The 23,506-nt window shown below is 40.8% G+C and overlaps 1 protein-coding gene across 4 annotated transcripts in view; it reads right to left on the reverse strand.

The window, feature by feature from the left end:
- BRINP3 (BMP/retinoic acid inducible neural specific 3) overlaps positions 1 to 23,506 on the reverse strand; it is a 293,883-nt gene that overhangs the window by 79,593 nt on the left and 190,784 nt on the right. For all 4 annotated transcript variants that reach the window (XM_037907555.2, XM_007062979.3, XM_037907556.2 and 1 more), the window contains 2 exons: positions 7,068 to 7,173; positions 3,285 to 3,521 (listed from right to left, as the gene is read on the reverse strand). In XM_037907555.2, the coding sequence (XP_037763483.1) occupies positions 3,285 to 3,521; positions 7,068 to 7,173 (343 nt within the window). The remainder of the gene's footprint in view (positions 1 to 3,284; positions 3,522 to 7,067; positions 7,174 to 23,506) is intronic.

Below are 23,506 nucleotides of genomic sequence, written 5' to 3' on the forward strand. Positions count from 1 at the left end.
GACTCTGCATATTCCCACACTTGGAATATGTACTGAATGGTACAGTCTTCTACTGTTAGAACACTTGTGAGGCCCCCTCTCGCCACTCCCCTTATCACTCCAGCACATTCTCAGGATGGGGCTATAAAAGGGAGCACTGTAGCAGTGGTCATCTCAGTTCTTCCCACCATTAATGCACCTCAGGGCTTTCCACCATTAACAAAACTAATGCTCCTTAAAGGGGAAGGAGGGTTGGAACGGTGGTTATGCAGAGTCCATCTCAAAGAACCTGCCTCAAATAAATAACCTTCGTTTCTTCAAGTGTCCTCTGCATATTCCCACACTTGGGAAGGCTTAGCCAATGGTAATCAGAGTAGGATGGGGGGTAAAGAGCCTTAATTTAAATAAGGATTGAAGAACTGATCTGCCAAAATGGGCATCTGGTCCAGTTTAGATATCTATCACATAATGCTAAGTAAAAGCATGCATTGAGCTCTGCACTGATCTTTACCAATTTCAGCTATTGGGACATGTTTTAAACATCCCAGATCCAACAAGGTGGCAATTGGAGATACCACTGACATGGGGATCTACAAAAGAGGTCATACAGCTCCCCTACAAGAGAAAGTAGGTCTTTGGGGCAGGGTGGAGGGGAAGCATAAGCAACAACCCAGGTGGTGAAGTATCTACCTTTTGTTTCTTGTGAGCAGGGAGAGACACTGCAGGCTTCATTATCCATGCATCTCTTCCCTTGTCTCTGCAAAGATCCAACAAAATCTGAGGAGTTCAGTTTGGAGTAAAATTGTGCAGTTATAACAACAGACAGTATTGGTGCCGGGGCAGTATTCAGATCCAACAACTGACATAAAAGGATGGTCAGATGACTCCATATCTTTATGACTCCAGTCCCTGGAGTTCTTCAGCTCTGCATGCTCTTGGTCCAGGAGACTGAGTCCCCAGTATGGGGAGTGGCCCCAGGTACTGACAAGTGTTTCGTTTTGGCTTTTTTTTTCCCCTTCTTCAGATCTTTGGATCTGGAGTTTCAGTCACAGATTGGTAATTGCCCAGACGTGTTTCCATCATGGGCTTGTACCCTTGTAGGAATCAGATCTGTGGGGTTAATCAGGGAGTGCCAGTCTTTTAGAGCTAGATGCTGATAGTTTAGACTAGAAGGCTTCCTGAAACTGTAGGGTACTGGAGCCGATTCAGGCCTCTTATCCATTTTGTCAGGAGCCTCAGAAATCTCTGACCTGGAAGATATAACTGATGAGGCTTCCTGTAGTAGGAGGGACTGAATGCTATTTTGCCTCTTGTCTCTAGCTTGTTCTGTGAAGTTTCTGCAGCTAGAAGGAGAAAGCTCTTCTCCAAAGCACTTCAGACAGAGTGTGAGAGTGTCCAATGCTGGGAAGACAACACGACATGGAGTGCATCTCTTGAACCCATACTTCTTGGGTTTTGGATCTGCTATCAATGGTAACTGTAACTGTCTAACTACAAACACTTAATACTAACCTAACATGCTAGAGCTTTGAGGGGAGGAGCAAAATGGGATGCACAAGAACTCTAACAGACACTACTAGTAGAAGGCTCCACCATTCATTGGCACGAGTCAGCACATGTCCCAAGAGTGGACACTCAAAGAAGTGCAGTCATCTTTAGATAAAATACAGCTCAAAAGAGAATATTCTCAGACAGTGATGCATCAAGGCACTTGCTGTTATGAGATGGCTTCATCTGTCATTCTTGAATTGCTAACCAATATCACCTCCCATTCAAACAGGACACTATATGGATAGGCAAAACTACATCTTGTCAGTACCTACAATGTAATTATACTGATGTATAATGTTCTAAGTGAAGGTGGGATTTCAGAAATGTACAAATGTGTCAAAATGGAGGAATTTCAAAGAAGGTTGCTTTATAAAAAACAAACAACAAATATATGAATATTTTAAATAATGGTTGATTCATGGCATCCTCTCAGAACTCCATGGTCCACATCCTCAGTTCAGGTGCAGGACCAGTGCTAGGGCCTTGAGCTGAGATTTTCAAAGGAGCCTAAGAGAATTAGGCATCCAAATCCTATTGAAAGTCAGTGGGAGTTGGATGATTAACAGCTTTGAATTTCCCGGCCTCAAAAGAGAAATTAGGGTATTTTTCATTACAACAAAACATAGTACTTATAAATTCCCCCGTCCGCCCCCATTTATAAGCAAGCATTTTAGTGTTCAGTCTTTTTCTCCCCGTTTCCTGTTCTTGCATTTGCTTTTTTTCCTCTCGGTCCTGTCACCCCCAGGCCATATCTTTCCTGTCTGCCATACATTTTATTTCATTCTACAATTTCCACTTTTCTCTACTCCTCCCTTACATACCTTCACTTCTATTTTTCTGCCCGATATTTTTTTCCCCAAGCTCTCCTTTCCTTTTCTGCCAGCTGGCTAGACAGCTGTTCCTGATAATACCGAGTGAATGAGTTGTGAAAACAGTTGTTCAGAAGCCAATTTTACCTGCAGTTTCCATTCTCTATGGGACTGGAAGTCCTGGGGATGAGAAGGAGGGAAATGGTGTGTGAAACAAACCCTGATGTTTTGAAGAAAGCCAGTGTTACACAGAATGTGGTGGGGGAATGAGATGGAACTGGTCCAGTTTAAACAGTCCTCATGGGATTGTAGAGAAGTGTTTGGAGTACCAATTCTTACATGGATGATTCATCAAGTCCATGTTAATTTAGGGGCAAATCCAATCCCCAGTGCTCAACCCAAATATCCCAGCTGGGTACTGTGTATCTCAACAGCAGCATGGGGGTCGGAAGTGTGGAAGGAATCTTCCACCTAAGGCTGCAGAGCAGAGGTGGGCTCTAGTGGCAGCTGCAGTTCTAGTGTATTTCTGCTACAGAACGAAAGACTTAGAATCTATGTAACAGTGAATTGGCCAATGCTGACCCTTCTCTCATCTGTCTCCTCCCCTTCCCATATATTCATTCACTCTGCCACAGAAAGGGCCCTCACGGAGCTGGGCTTCATCGCTTATAGGAGATAAATATTCTCTGAGCAGCCGGCCCAAATCCAAAACCAATTCCACTGCCCTCACCACCTGTTGGAGGTTGGGGTAACATTTGTCCTATAGGGATCAAGGAGTTATAATAAGTAAGGCACAGATCCTTAATAAGTAAAGCACTGAAGCATATGCTTACCTTTAAATACATACATAGTCCCAGGGGCTTCAAAGGGACTGCTCACCCCTCATTGTTAAGGAAATTCTGTGATATTCAGTAACACAAATACAAATATTTAAAAAGATCACACCTGACTCTTCAAATTCGCTGTTGTAAGCATTCCAGGTTTCACTTATGCGAAGCAGGGTTTCTTCCATGGCTTGAATGTCCATGTACGGACAGTTGCACTCTGGGAATTTGGGGCCACACTGACACCAGCAATCATTATCTCTGCAGATAAACTCCCCCTCTGAATTGCAGGCAATATAACTCAAAGCTGCCTGCACAAAACGCTCCTGCAGATATTCAGGCAGGATGAGCTGAAGACCTTCAGAAAATAAAATAGGAATAATCTCATTGAAATGTGAGATAGGGTTGACCCAAACAGATTCAGAAATCTACATATCATAGTGACAAAGTAACATTTTAGGTACAGAAGGGAACTATGTGGCCTAATTAGGTCAATTTACCCATCTGTCTAGCATTCCCACTATATAGTATTTTTCCTCTCTCAAGGCTTAACCTCAGATGAATTCCTTATTTCCATCTGAGTTCAGAATGTCAATCCTAGTAATCTGTGCTCTCCAGATAGAGGATTTACTGGAGAACTTTCCTTCTGAGGAGACTGTCAGGAAAAAAAAAGGTGGGGGGATGAATTATATCAACCTCACCTTGTTAAGAATTGATGAATAAATAGCCAGAGTCAGAAGGGCTTTTCTGCAGCAAAAAAATGCTGTGAAATTACAATCTTGATATTAGCAGTTAATGTAAACTTTGGAAAAATGGATGTAGAGAAACCAATTACAAAGGACAAGGGGGAAAGGGAAACAATCAGGGGAAAAAGCGTGCAGTCACATGCTAGCTTTAGTACATTTTTGTTGTTTCCTTTTCACAACGTAATGTCTAATGTATTCCAATTATCTGTCCGTGAAGGTGTGAAGACAAATGAGGAAGAACAGAAACTATGAGCTAACCCCCTTACACTTTTTAATTCCTATGCGTATGCTTCATTCTTTTATCCTTTTAATGTAGGTGTTTAGTGTCTTAATAGTATGCTGCAAAAATATATGTATGATGATTCATTGCCAACTGTATTTCTATGACGGTGCACAAAATAAAATTGAAGATTTGCTATCTGTTTTATTAAGTGCTGAGAGCCCAGTTCTCACTGGGAGTGCCTCAAGGGGACACACTCAGCACCTGGCAGGATTGGGCCCATAGGGCCAGATGCATTTTTCCAGGATTCCTGTTGACTTCAAGAGATATTAGACCAGGACCAAAATGATTATCACCAAACTGGCTGGTATGTCTTGGAAGGGATTTTCAAAATGCCTAAGTGAGTTAGGAGCACAAGTCCTGCTGAAGGTCAATAAGACTTGTAGGGTAGATTTTCAGAGGCACAAATCGGGGGTAGGCCCCAAACTCTCATTGAAAGTCAGTGGGGGTTGGGGCTAAGTGCCCCTGCCCTTGAAAAAATCTCCCTGAGCTCCTATTTTGGTGCTTTTGAAAATCCCACCCCTTGTTCTGAAAAAGTGAAAGTGCAATACACACTTTCACAGTTAAATACATCTTCTTTGTTTTTTTAATATATGTAATTATCCAGAATTCTTGCAACCGGAAATTAAGATCTACTTTTATAATAATGGAGTAGCATTTGCATGATGCCAATGAGTAGCATGATTATATGGTAATTACTGAATTCTAATTTAGTTATGGCTGTCAGTCATGCTAGCTACAGTATTAAACAGCAACAATAAAATACAGCCAGCTATCTTATTAATATTAACCTTTTGCCAAAGATTTGGGGCCAGACCATGATACTTTTACACTGAAAAGTATCTAACACCATGAGCAGTCTGACTGGAATCAACGGGAATACTTGTGGAGCAAATTGCTTTTCAATGTGAATAAGAGTATCATAATCCATAGATAACAGGTTATTTGTTATATATGCCTCTACTATACAGGACCTTGTTCAAGTTCACAGGAAAATCTTCCTTGTTTTTAATACATTAGTAAATAATAATAATATTGTAAAATTTTGCAAGTAGAAAGCCATACCACAATGGTTTGAGAACACTGATGCCATTGCTAAAACCAGCTGTCTTTTTACTGGTCCTCTACCTCATGTCAAATCATGTAAAACTCAGCTGTTACTTAGGCATGATTGTAAACATATCGACATACTTCTGAAAAGCCTTGAAGTTGCAAAGTGAAAAGAAAATCTCAGTAGGCCGTCCTTTGTTCAACATGATTAAATATAAAATAATTTAAGCAGCAATAACATTACGATTTTTAATGTAATCCAATGGCATGTATCAAATCTGTCTTTCATTGACATAATAACCACTTTTCTACCTATTTTATTGACAACTGTGAGTGATCAAAGAACATTCCAAATTGGCAAATTATTTCTGCAGACCCAGTGGAAGAGATGAGCCTCCATGTAAATAACCTCATCTATCAAACTGTTTTATGCCTTAAAAAAAAAAGATATTACATGATGTTTAACCTATGCTCTCCTTAATGTCCTCATAAACTGCTAGCGAGACAGACGTAGGAGAAAAAAAGAATGTGGACATATTCAACAGGGAGATAAAATAATCCTGATAGTCTATCTTGATAACTGAAAAACACTTTTTATATTATGTTCTGCCAATTTATGGCCTGATACTGCAAACATTTAATACAAGTAGTAATTGAGCATTTCGGTGGAAATTAGGGGTGCTACTTGCATGTGTAGACATTGCATTAGCAGCGTTTGCAGGGCTGGAGCCTTAATTTGCAAAATGAGCCAAATCTTGCTCCCTTTACACACCAAGTAATCCCACTCACGTGATTGGGCCTACTCTAAGTGCCCCTGCCCTTGAAAAAATCTCCCTGAGCTCCTATTTTGGTGCTTTTGAAAATCCCACCCCTTGTTCTGAAAAAGTGAAAGTGCAATACACACTTTCACAGTTAAATACATCTTCTTTGTTTTTTTAATATATGTAATTATCCAGAATTCTTGCAACCAGAAAGAAACTACAATTGGGTCTGTTAGCTGCAATAATACTGAGCCTCTATACACAGTACCCCTTGTGTAACTGATAAAAGCAATGATTAATGGCTAGATTCTGCCACCTTTGCTGATGTGGGGTTTTAGGTATGAGTAGATTTTTCAAAGCATTTAAGCACCTAAAGATGCACATAAGCACCTAATGGGATTTTCAAAAGTGCTTATGCAGGATAGATGCCTCAGTTTCCTGGATTTTAATGGGAGTTAGGCAGATAACCTGATTGGGTACTTTTGCCATAGACACTACGGCCAAGATTTTTAAAGATATTTAAGCACCTGAAGAAGCAGATAGGTACCTAACTCCCACTGATTTTAATTGCAAGTAAGTGCCTAACAAGCTTATTTTCTTTTCGAAATCTCATTAGGCAACTAAATACTTCTGAAAATCCAGCTCCAGGTGCCCATCTGCATCTTTAGGCACTTACATACCTTTTAAACTCTGGCCTTTACTCTTCAAATAGTCCCATCAATTTCAATTGGGACTACTCAAAATGAGCCAGGATGTACGAAGGGGTCTACATTTCATTTCCTGTTCAGTGTACACTTTGGAAGTTTTGGTGGGTAAAGAGTGCATTCATGATTCATTGTTAAATAAGGCTGTAAAATGTTAACAGACTTACATTATTTTCTGATTAGTACCAACATTGTTTCTAGTTCAAACACAACATGAGTTACTGACACTTCCTTCACTTTGTCCAGAATGTGCTTATTGGACAAAAAATTAGGGAAATGACCTTTTACGAAGGCAGCAAAAGTTAAAAGAGAATAATTTTTTTATGGAACAGGAGGATATTTAACAAAATTGCACCTACGTACCTTGTAACTGAATCTTATTTTCAGGACTCTGAACCAGAACAGAACTGACAGAATCTAGGTTGTCATAGTTACTGCAGCCAAGAGGACCAGTCCGGGTTTCTGTTACCTAATGGTAAGGGAATGGAAAACCATTTGCTACATTATACAAAACAAGCTACGGCATTAAGAGTTTGTTTAATGAAATTCCCATCCAAATCGGCAGGTTGTATATTTTGTATGCTGACAATGCAACATTCTCTCATTTTATCAGCTAAAAGTATTGCTACAAATATTTTACCAGTACAGCAAAAAAAGTCATTTCCATAGCAAGGGATTCCTTAAAAAAGGCTTTATCAGCCCAAGAACTTAAGGCATGTTACATTTCTTCATGACTGAGTGTTAAAGTGAGTTCACTATAAGTTAGACGATAGCTTGCACCAAATTTAATTCTCACATCAGTGTGCAAAGCTGTAGCAAACTCTGCACTAGAGATGTGGGGCTTGATTCTGATCTCCCACATGCCTGTCTTACATAAGACTAATTCCACTGACTTCAGTTGATAGGCTCCTGATTTATTTCAGTGTAATTTAGGAGAAAATACATTTTTTGAACTCTAGTGTTACCTTTTGTGAAGTGTTCTTACAAAAGCTCCTGAACTTGCTGGATGTCTTTCAATTAGGAGATGATCTAAAATAAGGCCAGTCTCCTATAGAAATTCAAGCTGTTTGTAATCAGAGGCACCAGGGAAGCCTAACTATGGAGTCAAATCACAGCTGAACTGATCAAAGCAAGATAATTCCAGATGGGGCTGCGTGATGGGGTGTGAGACTGAGGCACTGTAAGGAAAGAGATGGGACTGGGGACATAAGGTTTATTTAATTAATGGATGTGAAAAGAATCTCAGCCAAAGTGAGTAATTCTGCATACTTTATGCAGTAACATGAAGATATTTTCTAAGCTTTGTAAAACTATGTTAAGGGCTAGATCGTGACTTCAGGCGCAGCTCTGAGTAAAGGGTGGTATCTAAATTAGATGCCCAGCAGCAGCCCTTTGAGGCAAGGAGTCACAGTTGCCCCATTTCCTCCTTGCACACAGGAGCTGGTAACTTACCGCTAGTTTTTACTAGCACTGCCTGAGCTTCTCCAGGGGCAGCACAATGACTCCTGCCCCTCCCTATGGGATAGACTGTAAACTGACAATCGAGCCTTGAATCCATAACCGAGGATAGGAATCTTGTGAGAAAACTGTTCTTGTAATATCTCCAGTATGTCTGAGACTGTTCTGCTAGGTATTTCTACTTCCAATTCCATCTGACATCTTGATGCACAAGAACTGTTAGCTTGTTCATTAAGTTGAACTCTTCTTCTAACTGAAAGTAAGCTAGAATAAAAGTAATACAAACAACTGTTCTTCCAGTCTACCCCAGCTATGTTACTTTAGGATCTCTTGGAGAAGGAGCCTAACTTACGAGGTTGGGGAACTTGATTTTAAGAGCCACACTTAAAATAAGCAAATGCATTAGATAAATCAGTTACATATTGCCAGTTCAGGTGCCGTCTTTTAAGCAGGAGAAATATTGTACTTTAAAAAGCTCTTATAAAAATTAGGAATTAGGAGGTTCTCTTTGTCTTCCTATTGCGAATCTTAAAAAAGAAACGTGTAGTCCCCTACATTTACTTGCCTCTTCACCCACACATTGTTCTGTAGTGGCCTATGAACCACCACCACCTGCAAAGTAGATATGGCTGTGCGACAGATCCCTCAGCTCTGAAAGGCATTGGACTTGATTATCCTTTGCCCAGCACCTGTGCAAAGTGATTATGAAAACATTGCTATTCTGATTTGTTAGCTGCATATGCCCATTTTGTACTCAGAGCAATGGAGACTCAGGCCCATTGGGTCTGGAGGCAGGCTCGATGTCTTCAGAAGCACTCAGGGAATGCATGCAGAATTGACCCCCTGTAGTTACGTCTGCACTGTAGCTGGCAGTGTGCCTCCCTGCCTGGGTACATAGACACATGCAACTCTGCTCAAGCTAGCATGCTAAAAATAGCATGGATGTTATAGGCTAGCCACCAGTGTACAAGCCCACCTAACTCCTGGTTATGCTAGCTCAAGTAGAGCTAGCGTGAGTCTGCCTACCCTGGCTAAGAGCCATGCTGCTATGGGCAGTGTAGAAATACCCTGCTACACTCTGGAGCATGGTAGTGAGGCTAGGTCTGGACACCCCTCCCTTCTATACTCCCTCTAAATTATCTAGCACCAGAGGCTGTGCCTGACTTTCCCAGTACTTCTGCTTGGTGGTCCTGAACCAGCACAAAGACGCCCATTGACTAACATGGCCATGGATTGGGCCCAGGAAGCACAAGGTCTGGAACAGTGAACTACCCCTTGCTCCTTGTGTTCTCTTCCCCCCTTGTGCACTCGCCTACAATCCAAGGCCCCTGTTTCCTGCAAACCCTTTCTCATATGAGCAATCCTTACCCACATGAGGAGTCCTAATTCAGTGAATGGGAATCCTTGTATGAGAAAAAATGGGCAGGATGGGAACCTATGTAAAACAAGGCAAACTCACACCAGATGATAATCAGGGCAACAGCTCATGTAAGGGGGGGGTGGAGACGGTGATTATTGTATTATTTATTCTATTTTGTAAATATTATGGTTAATAATTTTAAATACCCTTTTCCATATTGTGTTATTCTTAGACTGTTGGTTTTAAACCCGTTTGTCTTTAAGGCAAGGTGACCATACAATGTAACTTTAAAAGTAGGATTTATGTGACCAAATTTATAATGCTTATTCATTCTCATTTACTGCTTGGATATCCTGAGGTAACAGACTAAGGAAGGTTAGTAATTAACATCATTACAGACTCTCATTTTGTGCATGCAGATTAATTTGTCATTCAGATGGATGATTAAAGGCAATTCAATATAGGTGGGCATTACCACTGACTTGATTATGGGAGCATCAGGAGTTGCTTTGCTGAGGTCTGGGTGGGGAAGTGCAAAATAGTTATCCATAAATTACCTCTGACTTCAATGCTTATAACCAATCACAAAACTTAAAAAACAAAACAAAACAAAACAAAACCCTACGTGTGTGTCCAAATAATTAGGGCTAGATTATGATTTGGGCTACACGCCGGCAAAAAGGTGCAAGGGGAGTACAGGTGAGCTGGCCCACAGAGAGTGTTTTAATGTCCTGCAGCGATTACTAGCACTCTCTTTCCTCTCTGGAACAAGGATGAAACAGGGAAGTGACTTGGAGGTGTGTCTCCATGTCCATGTCACAGTGCTTCCCAGGCTGCCTGAGTTGGTGCAGTGTATGCCCAGCCGCTTACTCAGGGATGTGCCTAAAGTCACAGAATCAGACCTTCAGTTGGTGTAGCTTCATTGACATCCATGGAGCTACACCGGTCTACCCTAGCTGAGGATCTGGCCCACAATCTACTCTTTCACTCTAATTTATATTGATTATATATATATGTCATTTTGACTTTTGACAAAGTAGAGCTTTCCTCTGATGAAACCCCTTCACCCTGCAATTCTTAGGTTCTGCATGCAAAATATGCTACACATGTCATAGAAGGATTTGTATTGTGAAACAAAACAAAAATGTAAGTGGTGCATTGTTGTGCATAAGGAATAAAGGCCAATAATGAAGCTGCCTGAAATTCTACCTCTCTAGAGGTGCTTGTTAACAGTGATCAAATTGAAGTAGTTATATAAATTCCTGCTACAAATATACATACCCTGCTGAACAGAGGGTGTATTCTGGGAAAGAACTGGAATAGTAAGGAAATGAAATTATAGTCATTTACAAAAGCCACCTCCACTGTTTGCTGGTGTATTTCTCTTTATGACGACAGCATGATTCCAGTGATTGTATCCAGATTGGGGGGAGGAGAGGAAAATGAATGTATTTAATTGTCTTTCAGATGTAGAACTGTGATTGTACGCACTGCCAAGGCTATGCATGGGAACTGTTAAGTCTGAAGGTAAACAGTATAAGGTAGCCCTATAAACAGTAGAGGATAATGCATACAGTGTAATGCAAAGAACACACTACAGTGGCAAGCCTAATTTATAAGTGGTGGAAGATGAAAGAAAAGCATCTTGGTTTCCCTCTTGTTCTGTAAACACCAGACCTATTGTCCACAAAGAACTTGAGCTCACATAGTAAAAATATTACAGAACAAAGTTGGTTAATAACCAAAAACCCCTAAGTACCAAGAACTAAAGGTGCATAAACCAATCTGATGTGAGGCAGGAAGGTTATTCTCAGCTGCCTTGTTTCCAAGGATTATCACAGCACAGGTTTCCCTGGTCAGCAGGCTTTTCAATTCCCAGAAATAAACTATAACATTTGGCATTAATGAGACAACTGCCGACCATTTTCAGTCAGTTAAGACTCAGAACCATGGTGATAATGACCCGATTATAAGTGAACTGAGAGCATACCTCCTAGCTCTGTAGCAGGACTGAATTCTGTGATATCAGTAGGTAGTATTTCCCTAGGAAACAGTGTGTTTTTTGTCACTGATAATTAAGCCTATAACAAGGCTTTCCTACCAAAAGGGAAAAATATTTATGCAGAGATTACTGATTCTTTTAAAATTCATGCTGCTAATATTCCTAACTACCTGCCCATGGAAAGTCCATGTCTCATCTTGTGTGAAGAGTCTTTAAAAACGTATTTGACTTCCAAGAAAGGTACCTAAGCCAGCCCTAAGGAGAATGAGACGGTACCATTTATCTATGAATAGGCAGCTAAGTGCACATTCATCTTGGTGTCTGCCAATACTGTTTAGTATGTTAAATGAGTGGTTCTAGTAACAAACTCAGCACATACAATTCTAGTTGTGGCAAAGGAGTGTTATGCTTTGATTAGAGCATAAAACTGGGAGTCAGTGCTCCTGGGTTATATAACACTTAGTCTTTTAGTGCCTCAGTTTACTTATTTTAAATACTTCTCTCTTATGGTGTTGTGATGCTTAATTAATGTTTAGGCAGGGCCAGATTCTGCTAATGTCCCTCATACTTAGTTGCACTTTACTCCATACATCATTCAATGGGACTAATAACATAGAAAATTGCTACTCTGTGTGAGTGAGAGTGGAAATGTGTGGTCCATAGTGATTTGAGTTCCTCTGATATAAGTGCAAAGCATTGTTTACTAAGGGGAAAATTCAGCCAGGGCGCAAAATGCCTCAGCCAATATCAACTGATGAGAGCGAATGGAAGTCTTCACACCAGTTCCACACCCTAGCCATGGTTTGAGACGGTGGACCTCACCTTTCAACAACTCCACACTCCAGCCACATTGCAGAAAGTGCAGATGCAACTGCTGGCAAAGTCTATTACACCCTAAAAAGGAGAATCAAATGAATAGGAACCATATGTATATAAAAAACTTAGGCTCTCATCTCCTTCCATGTTCCACAATATTTTAACAAGAAAGCCTTGCCTTCAGGACTGCTTCTTCAGACTCTTCACAATATGAAAATTACTCTGCTGCCCTATTTGTGTCAGAATGTATATTAAAAGAAACCTGAATCACACTAATGGCTGCATAATTCAAAATAAAGCAAACCTCATTAACCTGTCAAACACTGGCATTTGCCACACAACCAGCCATGTGGATGTATCAGGAGGATGCATATATCAACCCACATCACCCAGAGAGTTAGAGGTCTTTTGTGCAATATTTTAAAATATTTTTGGAATGTATCTGTTATATGGCTTGTAAGTATATAACATCTTCAGTGCCTTTTCTAGCAGCAATGTGAATGACATCATAGGAATTATTGTCTAAGGAGACCACTCGTTCAGCAGAGCCAGAATCATTCTCATGATGATATCACAGACTCTACTGTTACAAGACATAACTGCCATTAACTTAAATAGAAGTAGGATGGGGCCTTTTAAAAAGCTATTTCTCTTTTTGACAACAGACTTTATTTGAACGCGTCAGTAGAGCTTCCCAAGAAGATTTGTTCGATGTTTCCCTCCCTTCTCTACTCTCAAGTATTTAAATTAAAAAATAGGCTGAGAGTATATATGAGTAACTTAACAGCAAAAACTATTACAGGGATGTTGTGGTTATCCCAAAACCAAGCATTACAAATCCAGAAAATTTGGATTTAAGATTACTCTATAAGAGAACCAAATATTTTAAGGTATGGAAATAAATTCAAGCCACCTTACTCTGCCCTCTTGTGATGCTATGCAATAGCCGTACAATTATGATTAAAAACAGTTAAAGTTTAGGGGTTCAGTTTAGCTTAAACCATTTTTTAAAGACACATTGAGCTTTTGTTTTTAATGTTCACGCCTCATGGTGTCACTGCAGGCAATGAGGCTCCTGAGTCTCTATGGGTTCAGCTACATTGATCCAGTCTATGGTTGAAGCAACCTACCTGAGACCACAGAGACTAGAGGTGACATTTTGGCGCCACTGAAGTCAATGGAAGTTCTGTCATTGGCCTTAGTGGAGTCAGGATTTCATCCTAGGCATGTATGTGTGAAGAGCATCTCAAACCCATTCCCTGTCAGATGACCTCAGGAGGGTGTATGGGGTAGAACACTTTACCCTCTGTGTGTGCAGGAGCAGGGAGGTGCTCAGGACAGGAGAGGAGGCTGTCAGGAGAGGAGGAGCAGCAGCAGCAGGGCACAGCTGACGTGACAACAAGAGCAGAGCAGGGCCTGGAGACAGCACCATGATCTTAGCTTTCCTTTTTGGGAGGGGGCAGGAAAAGTGTCTTGTAAAAAAAAATCATGAGCAGATCTAATAATTATGATTTAAACAGGAGGAAAAAGGGGTAAAGACAAACACACACAACCCCTTACTTCACATACATTATTTTAATTCTATTATTTTTCCTTATCTTTCTACAGCAGAAGCAGTTTTAAAAAAGAAATTCCTATACAGGAATTCTTAGGCAATACACCTGATGTAGGAAACATCACTTCAGTCAAACACAGAGAGCATCCTCTTTGAAAATCCTACGTTTAAACATTTCTCTCTATGTAGGTCTGTATATGGCTCCCATCACCATATTCTACTTGAAAACCTGCACATCCAACCTGTGTCCAAATCTTGCTGCTTCTTCTTCCCTAATATCTCTACAATCCTGTTTTTTCTCATGGCCCACATCACTAAAACTACTAGCTATGCCCTCACTCTCTCCCATCTTGATTACTGCAGCCTCCCTCTCTCTGGCCTTCCTGACACCCACCTTGCTCCCCTTACGTCCATTCAGAATACCTCTGGTAAAATCATTCCTGGCCCATCAGACTGTGTCACCTCCCCATTTGCATTCTTCCATTGACGCCCTCTCTGCCATTCCATCAAATACAAGTTTCTCTTCCTCATTTTTAAGGCCCATCACAATTCAATTTCCTCCTACTTATCCACTCTTATATCTGATTGCAAAACCCCTTATCCTTTTGTGCTCTCCTGTGATACCAGTCTCCATTGCCCATTTTTGATAGTGCAAGAAGCATTTGAGTTTATCATCAGTCCCAAGAGAATCTGGATCCAATTTCAGAAATTTAAATTTCAGCAGAGCCATAATGTAATAGCTGACTTATTTGAATTTCCTCAGATGTTTAACCGAGATGTTGGATTAAATTAATTTTAGAAAACATTCAACCTTTACCCTTAAAAGTTCTCCATCCATCAATGTTCTTCCTATATGTATCAATGTCCAGTGACATCTCCCCTATATTGCTGAATAAGTCATGATGTAATTCTTTACAACTCCATTAATATTGTGTAGTTTCATCTATAGCAAAACCAAATCTTTAGCCTATACTATCCATTTTTCATAAACTCTTAGTAAGACACTATGAAAGAACACATCAGATTGGAATCTGATTCTTAACAATGTTGCCATAAATATGTCATGTTTATTGTACAGCCATAGATTATTGTTTCTATTATTCCAAAAACAACAATTAGGTTTTAAAAAATTGTAATACATGCATATCTTCTTTGTCCAAAGTTGGAAGGGGGATCATATTAACATTTTATGCTCCCCTGCTCACCAAAAGTCTGTACTCTGATATTTGTCTCTCACAAAAATGCATTCATTGGCTGTCAAATGTTATTTCTCAGGAAAAATATCCATCATTACTTACCTCCAATAGCATTGCATAGTCTTATCAAGGCTGACTATTAGCATAAGCAAAAGAATTATCAACGTTCAATTAAACTCAAGGGTCTCACGAGTTAACCTTAAAGAATGTTGCTTGATGTACACACATGCCTAATGCAGACTCTGTTTCGAAATCTGTACCATTATGGTAACATTTTCGAAAGTGCCTGAGTGACTTAGGATGTATTAAGTCCCATATTTAAAAATAATGCCATAATTTAGGAGAATCCTAAATCTCATTGGGAAACTAGGACTGGTAGGTGCCTAGGTTCCTTTTGAAAATGGCTCCTAAGTCACTTAAGTGCTTTTTGAAAATTTTACCCTTCTTCTCAGGTCAGATCCTCTCAGCCAGTATAAACCGATGCATCTTCATTAACTTTTGTTGATTTTGGAAGGTTCGGCCCAATAATGTTCAAAATACTCCATCAGGTATTAAACTTTAGGTTTAGCTGTTAGGACAAGGACTGTGTGATTGTGAACCCTTCGGGGCTCATTTTGTGGAAGATTTTGGTTCATGATGGTTGGAAATGAACAAAAGCTTCAGGTTTTGGAGGAACAAATGTATTATGTTTGATCCTCCCAGGGGAACTGCCCATAGTAAGCACCTTCCCCTCCCATCTGCCCTTCTTCCCCGACAGGGACTTCAGTCCACATCCCTGCAGAAAGCTTCTGGCCCCAAGCCTAGCTTGCGAAGCAATTGTGGGAGGAGCAAGCGTAACACCAACAGACCCCATCGTTGGCATGCAGGATCAAACCTGGGACCTCTGGAGCTCAGTGCATGAGCCTCTACTGTAGAGGTGGGCAAACTATGGCCTGTGGGCCACATCCAGCCCACAGGACCGTCCTGCCCAGCCCTTGAGCTCCCGACTGGGGAGGCTAGCCTCTAGCCCCTCCCCTGCAGTCTCAGCTCACTGTGACACCAGCTGGCCTGCCCCAGTGCTCTAGACTGTGCGGAGGTGTGGCTGGCTCTGGCTGGGCAGCGCGGCTGCCAGTCTTGGTGCTCTGAGAGGCATGGTAGGGGGGTGGGGAGCGGGGGTTGGATAAGGGGCAAGGGGTCCCAGGGGCAGTCAGGCGACAGGGAGCAGGGGATGGTTGGATAGGCGTGGGAGACCTGGGGGGCCTGTCAGGGGGCGGGGATGTGGATAGGGGTCTGGGAAGTCAGGGGACAGGGAGGTTCGATAGGTGGTGAGGTCCTGGGGGAGAGGCAGTTAGAGGCGGGGGGTCCTGGGAGGGGGCAGTCAGGGGACAAGGAGCAGGGGGGTTGGATGGGTCCGGGTGTCTGAGGGGGGCAGTCAGGGGGTGGGAATTGGGACGTGGCAGATGGGAGGAGGGGGCCAGGATGTTTGGGGAGGCACAACCTTCCCGACCTGGCCCTCCATACAGTTTCGGAACCCTGCTGTGGCCCTCAGACCAAAAAGTTTGCCCTCCCCTGCTCTACTGCATGAGCTAAAAGCCATTTGGCTGTTAGCTAAGGCTGTAGAGTAGACTCATTAATCTCTCTGTCTCTCTCTAAGTGGTCTCGGTGCCATTAGATGGGACAGAACACCACACCCAGGAGGTGTGTGGGTTACATACTTCCCTGAGCTGAGGAAGCGCGTCCCAAGCTTCAGAGACTTCCCAGTTGAAACCCCGGATGTGCCCCCACTTGTAACACCGACAGCCCCCGGTCATCGGTGGGCAGGATCGAACCTGGGACTTCTGGAGCTTAGTGCATGAGCCTCTACTGCATAAGCTAAAAGCCAACTGGCTGTTAGCTAAGGTTGTAGAGCAGACTCATTAATCTCTCTGTCTTTCTCTCGCTAAGTGGTCTCAGTGCCACAAGATGGGACAGAACACCGACACCCAGGAGGTATGTGGGTTACGCAAGGAATAGCTAAGGAAGAAGGCAGGGTGTTTGGATTCTCAGCTGTGCAAGGACAGGGGAACTTCTAGAACCATGAGGTGAGGGTTGTGATTGCACAGATCCTCTACCACAAGGCTAAGTTTGAGTGGGATACAACTAAGCCACACAACTCTAGCTGGGCCTCTATAATCTCAGCCAAATATTAATTAGATCATGTTTTTCACAGGGAATTCTCTGCTTTGTGATTAGTGAGATGATCAGTGTTATTTTAGATAAATAACTCTGTTTTGAGTGAGATGTATTATGTTCTTTACCTGCAGCTGTAAGGTGCCTCTGAGCATACAGTGGCATGTCTGTTCTTCCTGTCTACCATCCTATATCATCAGCCTTCATTGTATTTGAATAAACAGAAAACTTCAAAGTGACCGAGTTGTTGTCAGTCTGGCCTAATGGCTGGAGTGTAATATAATTTTTTTACCTTAAGAAATTACAATTTCACAAACCTTTTCCCTTTCTTTATCAAAACCCTTATGTACCCAAAAAAGATGATCAATGGGGATGCTGGACTAATGCTGCTACGGAGCTTAAGTGTCATCCTGGTGACTCGTGCAACAAATCTTGGCACAGTCAACTGGACAGTTTCTATCAGGGTCAGCAGCACTTATTAGGTTGCCAGGGGACTAGCTCTGCTGCAGGCTAGCTCTGATAGATCTAAGGTCACAATGCGCCACTTTAAAAAGATGTAATCCTCACAAGGACTCTTACAAATATTTGATCTTTGGGACTTCATTTCTAGTAATTTTATTCTTAAAAAAAAAAGAAGTCCAGTATGATTTTGTCCTCCCCCAACACACATACTTAAATACAGTTTGTGTGTGTATCTGAAGTGATGGTAAGCAGATGTTTAAATGGACAAGACAGATAAAGGATGGGAAGGGAAGAGAATCACAGAAGGTGAAATAATTTGCCTAAAGTCACATGGTAGGTCGGTGCCAGAACTGGAAATAGAACCCAGGTTTCTTGACTCTGCCCTGGTCACAAGACCATAAACATTTCTGCATTAGACTAACTAGGCTTCCTGAGTTGGATTACCAGACTGAATAGTTAAGTAGAGTACTTGTAACTTTGAGTACTTCTAACAGCATGTAAGTACCACAGTGAAACTTAGAAAAATAATAGATTAGCTAGATGAAATACAAAAGAAAAAAAAGACCTCAACAAACAAAACCAGTTGAGTTGAAAATCTTGAAACTCCATATATCTTCCACAGGGAAGTGTTTCTTGATGTATAAAATCCTTCATGGGGGGCAGATCCTAACCTACTAACAACTAGCTCTGAAGTAGCTCTGTGGAAATAAATCAATCTATGTTGATTTACCCCAGGTGAGTTCTCTAGCCCATGAGTGCACAGTTCTGACACCATTTTACAAGTACACTCTGGTTAGGCTGCTTGATCTAGCTTAGCCACCAGCCTCTAATTCATCCCCCATCTAAAAAGGTAAGTGAATGAGCACCATAGCTACCCTTTGGAGAGTTTCAGATAACAACACAGTGGTTCTTGATAGCTTTATTTCATGAACTAGACAAAAAGAACATATTTAATACAAAACAAGGCTGCTCTTGGTATTAGGCTCAAGAGACAACACTAGCCAGGCAGAGTATATGCTCAGCTGGAAAATCCTTCAAATCCTCTTAATTTGAATACACCTGGAGCTCCACAGGCCTATCAAATTTTAAAGCCTATTTGTTAGACCTTACATGAATCTTTTGTAATGTGCTTCTTACATTAATGTTTTAAGAGTATTCAAAGAATATAGGTTTCTGTGTAAACGTTTTTATTTTTAATCTCTCCTTGACTCTGTAACAAAGGTCAGACACTTTCTAAGGCCCTGAATAAGTGCAGAGTAACTGCTTCTGCTTCATAATGACAGGTGTATTTTTTCTAACTCTAATCAGTATAAAAGAGGGCTTGGCATGTTTCCCTGAGTGTGGGGAAGTAGCAGTGAGACAGAGGCGGTCCTACTAGGAAGAGATAGGTTTGAGGAGAGAAAGCCTAGGCCAAGGTACTAGGCCAGAGTTTGTTGTAGCCATCTACTACTAATAAAAGCGAACCCCAGGAAGGATTGGATTACCTTATGTTCAGAGCAGGGTGGGAACTCCACCTTCACAAGCTCATTTTGTCTCCATCTGAATTACTTGTGAAGCCAGAGCCTAGTAAATTTCATTGTGGTAAAGAACAATGAGGAGTCCAGTGGCACGTTAAAGACTTACAGATTTATTTGGGCATAAGTTTTCGTGAGTAAAAACCCCACTTCTTCAGATGAATGGATTGTGGTGAAGTGCAGTAGCAGAGGAGGACTACCTACTTCCTCTCAAAGTATGTTAGATTAAAAGCCCTAGCCATAACCACCCATTATATTACATATTGCATCCCAACACGTGGAACCCACTCCACCTAGACATCTGCCTTGAGATGTCCCTCAGTTCTGGCAAATGATGTGCTGTCAGAAGCTTTTCATTTTAGAACCACTGGTAGGTTAGATATAGGAGACAGCCTTTGGTCCAAGATTTTGCACTGTTTATATTTCACAGTATTTTAATCTGGTTTTATGTTTTAATTAACATCCCATATTGTTTCATTAGGGTTATGAATAAATGTCTAGTTCCCAGACTGCCCTGATGATGATGGGACTTCACACATTGATTTTTTTAACTAGCATTATCTCCAGAATGCCCATATAATGTAATACTTTTCCTGACAAATCAGAATATGCTTACTCCCTTTACAGTAACTTTTATATGGACTACCCTTTATTTCCGTCACAGAGGCTGGTGATGCTCGGTACGATTTTTGATGGAATCAAAGGGATGACGGTGACACAGAGGTCCCTTAATACCAACTAGCAAACAGTTCACTGTTTTTACAAGCAACTCCTGTCTCAGACCTGACAAACTCACTGCAGCTAATACACCACTATCATGGTATTTATCTGTGAATGGTCACTTCTGAGGTATCTACTGAAAGTTTGTAACTTATCAATATGCATAATCATTGTGAGATGTGTGTACTGGCAATAATTATGGAATAATATAGTTATATTGAAAGCTACACCTTATGGAGCAAAAGGGGATCCTATGTCTCAGAGATGGCCCAATCAAGTCGGAGACAGTCATCATCCCTCCCTTGTGAGCCAGTTATTTCATGCAAGGATCTATTGTCTACCCTTTCCCCATCCCAGAAGAGTCAATGGAAACCTATCAAAGATGCCTGCAAACAATCAAAACAACTTGGAGGTAAAAAGGAACGTTATAGCAGACAGGGAATTGCCCTGACTGTGAATAAAGACCAAAGATTGATTCATTATATCACAGGGTAGAGAAAGACACTTTTCATTCATTCACTGAGGAAACATCTTGTTGAGAAGGGGTGTTTTATGAAAGGTTGGATCCTGGTTCCTGGAAAGCCAGTCAGCTCTGCAATAGACTGAACTTTGGCTGGGAAGAAGGGGGCGGGTGGGAGAGAGATCTACTTTATAAGACAGGAAAGGTTTCAGAGTAACAGCCGTGTTAGTCTGTATTCGTAAAAAGAAAAGGAGTACTTGTGGCACCTTAGAGACTAACCAGTTTATTTGAGCATGAGCTTTCGTGAGCCACAGCTCACTTCATCGGATGCATAGCATATCGTGGAAACTGCAGAAGACATTATATACACACAGAGACCATGAAACAAAACTTCCTCCCACCTGGTAACTTCTATGATTAATATGTGTAGGTCCTAGTTCGCATTTTATGCTTTTGTTTGCATTGTAACAATTTGTTTCTATCACACTTTCTCGTTTCTAGTGGAACCTCTATTCTTTCTTAAATAAACCTTTTGTTGTTGTTTTAAGTGTTCACAAGTCTGTGTATTATACAAGAGCAGTGATTTAAGGTAAAACTGGTAAACTGGGGAGAAGAGGATCTGGGATTTCTGTGAGCAGCTTGTGTTGGGCTGACTTATAATGGAAATTCTTCAATGGGACTCAGAGACTGGGGTGCACCTCTCATTCACATACAAACAAAGACAGGGCTGGCATAGCCTGAAGGGAGTGCTTGAATGGCTGACAGATGGGGGATGTTAGGGAGGTATCCCACGAAAGACTTCCTCTTGCTGGAGGTAGGGGATAACAAGGTGACTCACAGCCCTGGGTAGCCAGAGAATTGTCACATGACAGAGATTGTTTTTTTTTTAATTTGATCAGATGTTACAAAATGGGGACAGTGACACTCACTCATCGTACTGATGTAAACCACCTTTCATCCGAAGTTTGCAAAGTGCATTGCACACATGACGGAATTAAGCCACACAACTCCCGTGTGAGATAGGTATATATTATTCTTCCCATTTTAATTATGGGAGAAACAAAGGCACTGAGAAGTCCAAATGACTTGCCCTAGGTCATACAATGAGCCAGGAATACAGTCCAGAACTCTTGACTATGTGCTGCCTACTAGCTCGCATTCCTTTCTTTTACTAAGTATTATTACAACTTCCTGGAGGATAAAATATTCACAAGGGGTTAGGGGCATAAGACTAACTTCCAAAGTCAGAGCAAATAGCTCTAACAGCTCTCTGAGGAGGTAAAGCATTATGCTAGAGATTTCAGGGAATTGCTCTTCGCCTCTACAAAGCAACAAGAAATTTATCCTGATGTGGGAGGAGAGATGTAGTAAGACATAAAAAGTCTACAGAGAGCTCTTGAAAGCATTTAGTTTAAATATATGCTAAAGCTGGACTTTAGGCAGAAGGTTCTGAGAGGGATTTGCATGTGGGTAAAAAATCTCCTACAAAGGATTTTAATACCATGAATGATCTTGAGCTCTTAAACCAAAGCATTGAATGTTGGACATTGATTTGCATTTATGAAGGACTTCTTACACTGAGGCAAACTTGAGAAGCTTTATTTTATCTCTTTAACACTTCTGTGTTTTTCTTTCCCTCAGAACTTGGCTTTTCTAACTTGAGTCTGCAGTGAAGTTAGAATTCTATTTTTATTTGACATCAAAATCTGTTATCATGGGGGAAATTTATGTTACTATAGAATCAGCATTATGAGGCAGGATTGAGTAACAGGAGAAAATGAGTGTAAGCAACACTTGATCACAGTGGTCCCTCTGGCCTTGGAATCTACAAACAACAGTGATCAAGAAAATATGTAATGGAGACTAAATAAATTTGCTTGGGTCATTTGAAAGGGGCCATGCTTCTCAGACTGTGGCTTGGGCTACCTCTGGAATCCTCCTCATACAGATTGGGCAACAGGTCTATAGCACAGACAAGGAAGTAGTGTAAAATACTGTAAACAATGCTGGCAGTAAGCTGTGCTGTTTTGCTGTTACTTTGACCTATGGGTTTGATAGGGAAGAATTCAGCAGAGTCCTGCCCACTTCACTTGTGGAACTATGACCCTGAAGAGTGTCTGTGAAGAGCATTAGGGAGATATTTCATATTATGAAGGTGGCCATGGGAACGTGCTTAATGTTAAGCACATGCTTAGGTGCTTTGCTGAATTAGGATCATATTTCCTTAGTATTTGTCCTGACTCCTAACTAAATACATTTTGTTGTTTCCCAGTGTATAGATCCACTTTATTAAGTGATCTATAAATAGGGAAAAGTGCCTTTTCCTTATGTATTTTTTCCTTGCTGCTTATTTTTATTATATTAGAAAATCAAATCTTGTCTAAACTGTATTTCCTGGAAGACATCATAGCCAATTGAAGAACAGTTGGATTATAACATCAAAAGTCATGAGTGAAATTGAAAGAAGGATTATTTTAGACTCTTTACATTTTTGTTGCTTTTTGTTAATATTTAATTAACTCAAATGATTGACAAGCTCTTGAGAAAAAAAGTTTTCATAGTAAAAGATTCAAGCCCCAACTCCTTAAATGTGCAGGATGGGAAAGCTCCCGCACCAGTTCTATATTCCTTTGCAAAGTTCTCCAGCAAAAACAGTGAAGACAACACATTATTTCCTGATACAGCTAAAGCAAAATATATAAGCCTCTTTTATAATCATGAACATGTTAAAAAAAGTCACAAACCCAATATATTTTCCTTTTCAGGTAACTTTTAGAAAAGTTTTCCTAACTGCAAATTCCAAGATTAAATTTAGCAAGTAAAGCAACATAGGATTTTGCATGTTTGAAAAGCTTTAAAGCCTCAACAATTATTACAAGGGCATTTACTTTCTTTTGAAGATCCACAGGGTTTACAGTTATATAGTGACTGAGGATGTAAATGACTATTTTTGAATTAATGAACTGTACTTATTTCTTACACTCAGTATACAGGGATCAATGTAGCTCTGAATGTTATATTTCAGTTGGAGAATTGGATTCAGAATAAATTCCACTTAAATAGGCCAAAATATGAAGGAGGAAAAACAAATTGAATGGACTCTTCAAATCA

The sequence above is a fragment of the Chelonia mydas genome, chromosome 8 (assembly GCF_015237465.2).
Source record: "Chelonia mydas isolate rCheMyd1 chromosome 8, rCheMyd1.pri.v2, whole genome shotgun sequence".
Taxonomy (NCBI): domain Eukaryota; kingdom Metazoa; phylum Chordata; order Testudines; family Cheloniidae; genus Chelonia; species Chelonia mydas.